This window comes from Nestor notabilis, unplaced genomic scaffold, assembly GCF_000696875.1.
Source record: "Nestor notabilis isolate BGI_N333 unplaced genomic scaffold, ASM69687v1 scaffold809, whole genome shotgun sequence".
In the NCBI taxonomy this organism is placed as follows: Eukaryota; Metazoa; Chordata; class Aves; order Psittaciformes; family Psittacidae; genus Nestor; species Nestor notabilis.
In genome coordinates this window covers 62,225-72,032 of record NW_009944825.1, presented here as the reverse complement: position 1 = coordinate 72,032, position 9,808 = coordinate 62,225, and the positions used below count along the sequence as shown (strand labels likewise).

The window sequence follows — 9,808 nt, the reverse complement described above, 5'->3', positions numbered from 1 at the left end:
CATTCCTGGATCTCTCTGCAGCTCAGAGGTGCATCTGTTAAGACTGCTTCCAGCCCGTGCACTGATCCCATTTGTACAGAAAGCAGGGGACAAAACTACCATGTGTCCTTGCTCACTTGTGCACACAGACTAAGGAACCTGGAAGCTTTCCTGCACTGTGCAGAGTAAGTGCAGATACAGGAATCTAATGACTTGAGGGAATTTGGGAAGACCTGCAGGCATTAGTCAGAATAGGGCAGGACTTGGATATTTTTGCAGTTCATTACTGAGTTTCTGAACAACCACTTCTTATACTACGAAAAGAGAACAACTTTCAAAACAGCTGAAGGAAGCTATTGCAATGTAAAACCAGATTGTTACAGGCTGAGGATTAGGAGAGGCTTTAGGGGAGCTGCCCAGTTCTGACAGCATTCAGGGAGTTAAGAGCAGCAGGAAGGTTTGGTTTAACAAACTACTGCCTGGCAAGGTGACAATAATGCTATTGTATCTCTATTTCTTATCGTTCTTACCTGTACAACTATCTCTAGTGTATCCAAAATAATCAGATTGGCTTCTGTTGCAAGATTCCCATCGATAAGTGCCTCGTGTTCTATCTCTGCCCTTGATCTAATCAGAAGAAAGAAAGGAATAAAATTACTTTCTCTTTAAGAAGTTGATGTCCATCTTCTCCAGTCAAAAAATGTTTTCGCATCAGCAGGAAACTCCCAGTTACAACTTGTGTGTTTATTACTGGACAACACTACAATGCATCCATTAAGAGGACAGGAAGAAAGACTTGGTTTTTTACATATACAAACTCACACAGGAGTTACGTTCACCATGCTAGGAGAGATCACACTATTTCCAACACTTCCTTACTCTCCCAGGGACACAACAACAGTTTAGAATCAAAGTCCAACTCAAAACTGGTTTGGTAGCATCGTTAGGCATGCAAGAGCACAACCAGGAACAGAACATACGGCTTTATGTTATAGGCTATGGACACACGGTGGTGCTACATGAGCTAGTTATCTGCACTGTGGAGCCCAGCAGCTAGACTGGTTGTAGCACAGAGTGCATACTATGAGGGTGCAATCTTTGGCCATTCAAGCTGTATTGCACTACAGTTCTTGAAAAGTATCTTCCTCTCCAAGAAAAACGACATGATTTTGCTGTTATATGCCAGGCACTCACTTTCCTAGAAAGCCTACAAAGTTCATACACTCAGTCACACCAGCAGCCCCAGAAATTCAGCAGCAACCATGAGCTGCATGTGGCAAAGATCCAGTAGTATATTTGAAGAGCCCAACCACAGCCTGCCCTACCAGAGGTGCCATCTCCAACAGGCTCCTGCCAGACCTAATCACAGCAGGAGTGTGACCCACAGAACTGACTGAATTCAAGCAAAATACACAACCAAGGGGATGGCAGCTGACTCAGCTCTTGGATCTGTACTGCAGCAACCTGCCCTGCCACATTCCGCTTCCTCTGGGAGCTGGGTCAGACACTCATCACCTCCTCTTCAGGCTCCAGAGTATGAATGCTTGAGGCCTGACCCTGTATAAAATAACACCACCTGCATAAAGCAATACCCCCTGCAATCAGCTGTGCACAATTCTTGGTGTGAAAAGTCTTGCTTTGTTAGATTCAAAGGGCCAGACTCTACCTACGCAGGCAGGACACACTCGCAGTGCCATAGGAGTGGGATGGACCGAGGTCACAGTGAGCACATAGGGGTTAAAAAGCAGGTTTGTGGAGTTATCTAAGCATATTATTTTGTGGGCTGAGATCCCACCCTTTGAGCATCAAGGAACTTCCAGCTGTTTAATATGTACGTGAGGTCCTTCTGGGAAGGAGGGGCTCAGACCCAGTGTCAGCAGTGAACTGATGAGTTCTTCAGGCCAAATTTTAATCTGGTGTAACTCTGCTCTGGAGTTGTGGAATTCATACCTCCATCACTTCATTAGCAGGTTGAGACACAGTGGTCATCTGGGTTTCCCAATGCCCCTACAGGACTGAAGTCTTGGACAAAAAGCCACTACTTGACATAAGAAAGAGATTTCATTCTTGTGTTGGACAAATCAATTAGAAGCTATGAAGATACATCAGTGTTTTCAAGGGTAAAATTTGGCCTGATCTCCATCTGGGCTCTGAGGTCCCCATCCCTCAGTTTCTCCAGAGCTTCTCTTGGGCTGAGACTGCTTTCCTAGGATTAGGAACAATTCTTTTGCTGGGAGGATGGAGACTGCAGGTTGCAATTTGAGGAAACAGAAAACGTGCACAGCAAAGCTCAAACACAACTCCTGAGCCCTCCAGATTGAACCACACCAAGAGAGGGAATTTTAAGGGAAATGGGTGTAAATAAGCATAAAGAGCTCATTCCAATCAGTTGCACACACACACTGAAAACTTCTGCCAAGCATCACAAACAATGCTGTGATGATTGAGTCTGCAGATGTACAAAATAGCAATTTAGAAGAACTGCACACCAGTGCTACAGTACCTGGCTGGTTTGTGGCTTCTAAAAGCACAGCACATGTGGAAAAACAATCAAAGTGATGGATTAGGACAGGAAAGGAAAGTGAGCTTTGAGAACTCCAGAATGCTCTTATGGAGTAAAGGAAATACGACATGAGATATATATGCTACCTGTGAAAACCGTTAATGGATCTTCCCTCTAAATTACAGCTTACTACAAGGTTTTAAGAAGGCAATGGATTGTCTCAGTCTTTAAATCTCATCTTAAAATCTAAGGAAGCAAGGGACAGTGAAAAGCAAAGAGTTAGACAGGGCAGTGTTGGACTAAAAGCTCTTTGCTCACTGCCCTGTTCCGACCAAGGGCCCAAGCCTGCTCGTACAAGAACTAAGTGCACTGTTGCCATTGACCTCCTATGGGGAGAGAGACCCTGCATTCCCACAGGCACTGTCACACTGTTAATGTAGAAGGATAAGGCAGTTACTTGTCAAGCTTTTCTGTGTTTTGACGCCAGTGAGTCATATCCTTTCTCCATCTCAAATTCTCTTGACTTCCAAAAGCACTCCCAGAAGGACTTCTCTCTGTGGGATAATAGCAAAACAATAGTGGTCATCTACTGCTGATTTTTTTGCATGGGTAGCTACTCTGGATTTGTTCACAAGGGACAGCAAACTATGGCTTCTTAGAGCCCAAGGCTGTGGCACTCACCCAAGATGTTTTACATGGCCCCTAATTCTGTCACTGCTGAGTGACATGACAGGCAACTTCACTTGCAGCTATCCATACACCAGCTTACTACAGAGCTAATGGAGAGACTGTGGAGATACTCACATGTACCAGGACGCCTGTGGCAGAGCAGGAGACAAAACCACTATTCTGATTCTCATCCTAACCCTTGCACCATCCTTCCACCCAAACAACATGAGCAGCAAAAATCATCAGAAGGTGTTTGTTACCTCGACTATGGGCTGTTTCAAGCCTCATTAGGAGAAATATCTGGGCTTTTTCAGAGCTATCAAAGCAAGATCAAGCAGCTTGTTTTCTGCTCTGATCCTTGCACAAGACATGCTAGAAGGTGGCTCTAAAAGATGCTACACTGGAAGAAGCTCAGGCAAGAACACCCCATAAATGAGATATGATCACATGTACACAAAAGCAATCAAGTAACAGATAAATTGTCTGTAGATGGAACTTGGGGAAAGTGTAGAGATTTGGCAGCCCCAGTGAAGCATGCTGCAAACTGCAGCTTTTTCTAGGGGCTTCTTTGCCTGAAGATCTTGACGGGTAGTATCCCAAACCACAGAGGAATGCAAGGAAGAAGACTTCTTTACTTACCTAGCTGTCCTCTGCTTCTTCGGACCATTTCCTGCCTTGCCCCTATACTTCCCAAAATAGCCTCTTCAAGTTTGGCTCTCATATCTTTTGACTTCTTGAACGTCAGACTGTTCATTCTTTCAAATACTTTCTTGCCCTGCAGTTTCAAATGAGACCATCAGGAAAGATTCTTTAAATCTGGGATATTTTCTAAAGATTAACAACTCAAAATATCTTTCCTGTCTAAAGACGTACAGCAAGAAAGGAATACAGGCTTAAGCTGCTAGCTAGATAATCTACCCACACTCCAGCATTGCTACAGAAAACTCTTGTTGATAGCAGACAAAATGACCTAGAGCTATCATTCCCCTTCCTTGCAGAAGTTCCCAGATGAGTGACAAGCAGGACAAGCTGCTTAAGAAGTGAAAGAAGGCACAGGCACTTGCATGGTTGAAAAGTAAACATGGAAAAAGGGTAGAGGTTGCACAGAGACGTGCTTAGCCTTGGGATTCTGGATACAGGAAACACTCAGGAGAGAGCAGGAAATGCCTTTCTGCAGTCGTGTAAAGGATGAGAGTGCAAAGGTCCTCAGCAAGCCCTAGAAGGAACTTCAGGAGGTTTACACAATGCAGCAGTACCTTGTATTCAAAGCAGGATACGCAAAGATAAAGCAAATCCAGCAGGCGATTGAGCTGCAACACTGACAGGTCTGTGAACCACTTCTGCAAGACACTTTCATCTGCGTTCTTGAGCACCCACAGCAGACAGATGAGAAGGCTACGGCTGGACTCTGTTGAGAAGGTGGAGTGCTGCCTGCCACTCTAAAACAGACAGGTCAAGACATTTGCCACACTGTGTTTCATAGCCAAACACTTCAATCATTACTAAAAAGATCTACAGGAGCTATCGCCCCAGCCTAAATCATTACCAGATAGCAACAGAAGGTGAACAGACATTTTTCACTAAGAACCAGGAGATATACATTATCCTTCCTCAACCCAACAGCCCAGTGGAGCCCACAGACAGTCAAACCACAAGAGTTAAGCAGCAGTTCGAACCATATATGAATTGTGTTACATGAATGTGTTTCTCTTCAGGCAGCAAATACCCACTTCCCTCAAAATGCCTTTAACAACCGCCACCAGATTAACAGTTAAGCAGAGGTGCTCCATTCATTATCTCATGTCTGTGTCAGTGTCTCCTAAAACACAGCAGAATGGGATCCTGATGCAGGAGTAAAGGCAGGAGGAGGGAGAAATGGAACGGCCTGCCTGCTATCAGGATGATTCCCTCCCTGTGCAAAGAATAGGGAAAATGGCCCATTTATATCTTCAGCTGGGTGGGATGTGGATGTGGTAGGAATTTTTGCTCAGAGTTCATAATGACCACTGCACTTCATGAAGCCTCTATCAGGTTGTTTCCAAAAAAAAGGAATCTTTATGAGAAAAGAGAATTCTTCCATTTTCTGAGCTTTGGTGAGTTTTATCCCTCCTTGGCATTTTCTTATACCCACCCCGAGACTGGCATAACAACCAACGTGCAAAAGTGATTTCTTCCCCCGTGTCATTCACATCCCTGTGTAGCACCCAGCTGCACACCGATACAAGCCCCTACCACTCACTGATCAGCCCCATGGGACCTGCGTGCGTAAATGTTTGGTTGTTGACACAGACAGGGAGTCAAGGAATAGGGAGGAGTGGCTTTGTACCGAGGAGGTGAGCAGGAAACTGCTGGGCCGGGTGAGCTGAGGGACCGACGTTCCTGCAATGGCCATGGCGACTGTCTGGCTTATCATGCTTCCACCCTCGCTCTCGTAATCATCGACAGCGACGCAGCTCGGCCTCCCTCGCTGGTTGTGACTCTCTGTCAAGAAACGTGGGCATCCAGTCAATGCACACTCAACAGGACTCTTGTTTGAAGTTATGCAAAGCAAAGTAACAACAGTTTTCAGATGCCACCTACACAACCTCAGTGTCTAGAACCCTTCTCAAAATAGACCTTTTGTCCTTTTGAATACTCCTTTCCTTACTTGCAGCTTTATTGTGTCATTAAACTCAGAGGATGTAAAAGACAATTCCAAATTGTTCCAGATGGGACTCCCTGCCCTGATTTGAAATAACCCACTTATCCTCAGGAGGCTTTGGAAAGCACATGCAAAAATGACCCACTGTCAGAGCACTTTCTAAGGAGGAAGAGGAACTCTGCTTATCCTTTGGAATTGTTATGGGAATTGTACGGTATGTGGGGTGACTTTTTAAGCAGGTCAGGAACACAGAGGGCAGCTGGCTACACATACACAGTGCCAGCCAGACGTAAACTAAAATGAATTGCTAGTTATTCCATCAATGCAAACAAGTGGGCAAATGCAGCTTTTAAGTGTTAACAGTCATGGAAGATACATTTTCTAAGTGCAGTTTAGGAAAGAGATGCAAAAACATCTCAAAGTCATCATTCAGAAATAGAAACAATCTCATCCAACAGCAAAGGGTTTTGTAGTTCAGTTTTAGAACCCAAACACTCAAGTCTTGTGAGCAGACAAGCATATGTTCAAAGCACAGGATATAAAATACCTGTAAAGTCATAAAGCTGAGGCACGGTTTCCATGATCACGCCAATCAGAGGTAGATACAGCATTGCCACCCGGGCCTTTACCTGTGGGTCAGCGTACCGTGGATCCGAGTCGTGACTGGACAGTAAGTTGTGTACCATATTGATGACTTTCTTATGCAATCCAAATAAACTGTTAAAAGAGAGTTGGGTCACACAGATTAGTTAATACCTTCAAAGCAAACAATACTTTGTAACTAAGGGGCTTCAAAAAAAGAAGAAAACCCTGGGTTTTATTTTTAACTCCAGATAAACTGCCTTGACACGTGTTTTTGGATCTCCTGTGTGTTTTACAAATGGGGAAAGGCCACAGAAAATGTACTAAAATATCTTGCAGAGGTGTACACCCAATATAATGTGAACACTCTCATATTTCCTACACAAAACCAAAGCCTCAGACATTGCTATGCTGAAGTATCAAGTCTACTAAGGACCACCAGGAGATCTTAGGGAATATGGAAAACGATGAGAGAAACTTGAGAGGACAGTTGGTTCTGTGAGACTATTCATGGTATTCTTTTTTTGTTTCTATTTAACACGATTTACAGCGAGAAAAGCCCTTCTAAGACAGAATATTGCTTCTATCAAATGGTCAGGAAGTTTCTGTTTCAGTTCCCTGATCCCCATGCAATTATTCAACCAAAACAGTAGACTAATGATCCATCATTCTGAATAAAAAGTGTCAAAGGAATCAAGGAGCAGAAGGAAAAACAGCAAGAAATGGCCTTCTTCATTATGAAGATGCAAATGATGGCAGGGCCCAAGCACCATCCCCTTTTGCAGGACACCCTGCGTAAGCCTCCTCATGCCCTGAAAACACAAACTCCCCATAATCTCCCAAGAACTCACTCTGCTCATTTCAATTCCCTCAGCCAACACCGAGGCAAAACTCTCTCAGAGCAAATAGCAGGTATCTCAGTACCTATTTGCTTCTGTAGGCAAACCAGGCCAAGAAGACAACTTTGCCCCATGCATGAAGCAGCCACGGAAGCTCATACATTATGCATTAGCAAAACATAAGCTTCAATGTTCACACCTGAGGTATTAAAACAAGTGCTGAATTGCAGGCAGTATCCACTTTACCTGGAAAGTAGAGTTGAGTTCTGGTTAAAAAAAGAGGAGAGGCTTTGACTGGGTTGTCGGGGGTTTAAAATGATTTAAAAAGTAGCAGTATGGGTTAGGAGGACATCAGCTACTTGTAGCTACACGTCTTTCCTGTGTTTCTTAATCAAGCCATAATGAGATCCTACAATTACCTGTGCGTGTAATTAGCGAGACCTTTAACAACTAGGAAGGAAATGCTTATTTAAGTGACTGGTTCCTTCAGATTCAGGTTAAAGAAAAGTCTTTGCATTATTTTGAAGGAGTGGCACCTACGTTGTGTTTCTAACAGTTCAAGGGAAACTATCCTGCAGGCCATAGGACTGCATATAGGGAAAACACACCCAAACAAAGCAGTGTAATTCAAACCTAGGGCTACATGGATTTCCTTTTCACTTTTCCAGAACAAAGCAGGTACCATGCTGGATCGATCCATAGAGAAGAGGAGGAAATACAGCCCACTAACCTTCCTGGCTGATAAAGCAATGAATTGATCGTGGTGCCCTCCAACCATCCCCTCTGTAATCTCAGCCCTGGCCTGAATTTGTGTCAACAGCATACGCTTTTGGGAAACTGACTTTTGTCACTGGATACTGGGGGCCAAATACAGATCTTCTCACTTCTGTCCAGTAACATCAGCCAATATGGGCAACATGGGCACTATGAAATGAGCAATATGAGTGAATAACTTGGTCACACAGCATTGTTTGCAGACACAATCTGCTGAGGGTCTAGCTGCTTGGACTCACTCTCTGGAACTGTCACATTCAGCTGGCTTCCTTCATCTTCCACATTGTATTGGCTTTTAGACTGTGAGTGCTTTAGAGAAGACTGCAATGTACTGTGGTACTGTACAGCACCTAACACAGAGGGATCCATCTAACACACCACTGGGTACTGCGGTCATTTCTGTCCAACTCAGTCCAAAGAGTTCTTATAAAATGGGTGATCTAAAATCTAACATAATTTGCCAATGGGGCAAAAAGAGCAAGGACAGAACACATTTAAGGCTTAAGACTTAAGATAAAGCTCTAACACAACAAGTAACTAGATGGACATCCCTCCCCTGTCTTGCTGTAGCATAATGCAACCAGGAACAATGCTGAACTTTTTCCAATGGTGGCCAAAACATTTTAATGGGAGGCACGTCTGAACCCTCTAATAATAACCTGCTGCTGATACTATACGACTGTTAAAAGTCTTCACAAGCAAAGAAAAAGCAGATCTGAACAGACTAGTTTTACTTTATACAGTGGCTCTACCAGGGCAAATGCACAAGGATGAAGCCTGAGAACAGCTAATAAGCTGCAAACTACAAGTCACTGTGGAAAACATTAAAACCCAAATGCAGTACTGCTATAAATCTCCACTAGAATTAAGGAACTTTGATCAAAATGTTATCTCCAGAGCAGAACTAGCATAGGGGGGCTTTTTCTGGCTAGATAAGGTTTGACCTGTCTCCCCAGCAGACACCAGCAAGATCAAGCTGATGGCTCCTTTGTGCATCTGGGCAGAGATTACTGACCTGGTCCAAGCTTAAGTGCTGAGAAAAGCAAGGTGGGAGAGCTCAAGAGGCAGGTAGGTGAGAACAGAAAGTTTGTGAAGAACAAGGGCAGATATAGTCAGAGACAAGATCTGATTTCTATCCAGCAAGCCAGATGTTCCTATGCTACAAAAAGGATTTCTGCAGACAGCCTATATGGGTAAAGATTTGCTGCCTTTTCCATTTCAGGGCAAACAAATGGGACTGCAGTGTGCTATGTACATACAGAAGAAAATATTCTAATTTATGGCATCACTTTCTTCTCCAACAGGAAACAGAATGAATGTTTAACTCTTGAGACCTCTTGGTAAAGGGGCAGAATTAACCATGAATCAACAGCATTTGTCGACTTGGCTGGTATTTCTGAGTCCACCTTGAAAAAATGCCTGTGAGAGAACTTAGGAGTGTGGAAGCAATCAATAATTTCCATTGGAACCCATTTTAAAGAGGCAAGGCAGAATACAGCCCTAAATAACACAAGTAACAGCCTCCATGGCAGGACTACAGGCTACACTCCTCCTTCAGAAAATTATTTGCTGTGCACGTCAGGCAAGTCACTGACAAACTCTGCATGCTTGACTCTATTTGTCTATTTATGTAACCCACAGGGGCCTCATCAATGCATAATTTATGTTTTAAAAGAGCTGGGAAGACCACAGGCAAAATACATTGCAACATTTAAAAGCACCAGCAACAGAGACTTCCTAAATGTTGACAACTATTTTCTTGTTACAATTTAGAAAAGCTATTTTCCTCTTACGAGCTCCAGCAGTGCCCATGTGGCACCT

The 9,808-nt window shown here is 43.8% G+C and overlaps 1 protein-coding gene across 1 annotated transcript in view; it reads right to left on the bottom strand.

Annotated features, from left to right (window-relative positions):
* DOCK7 (dedicator of cytokinesis 7) overlaps positions 1-9,808 on the bottom strand; it is an 82,729-nt gene that overhangs the window by 21,664 nt on the left and 51,257 nt on the right. The window contains exons 27-32 of the mRNA XM_010022571.1: positions 6,340-6,509; positions 5,478-5,632; positions 4,408-4,590; positions 3,791-3,926; positions 2,940-3,036; positions 510-606 (exon numbers count right to left, since the gene is read on the bottom strand). Coding sequence (XP_010020873.1) covers positions 510-606; positions 2,940-3,036; positions 3,791-3,926; positions 4,408-4,590; positions 5,478-5,632; positions 6,340-6,509 — 838 coding nt within the window. The remainder of the gene's footprint in view (positions 1-509; positions 607-2,939; positions 3,037-3,790; positions 3,927-4,407; positions 4,591-5,477; positions 5,633-6,339; positions 6,510-9,808) is intronic.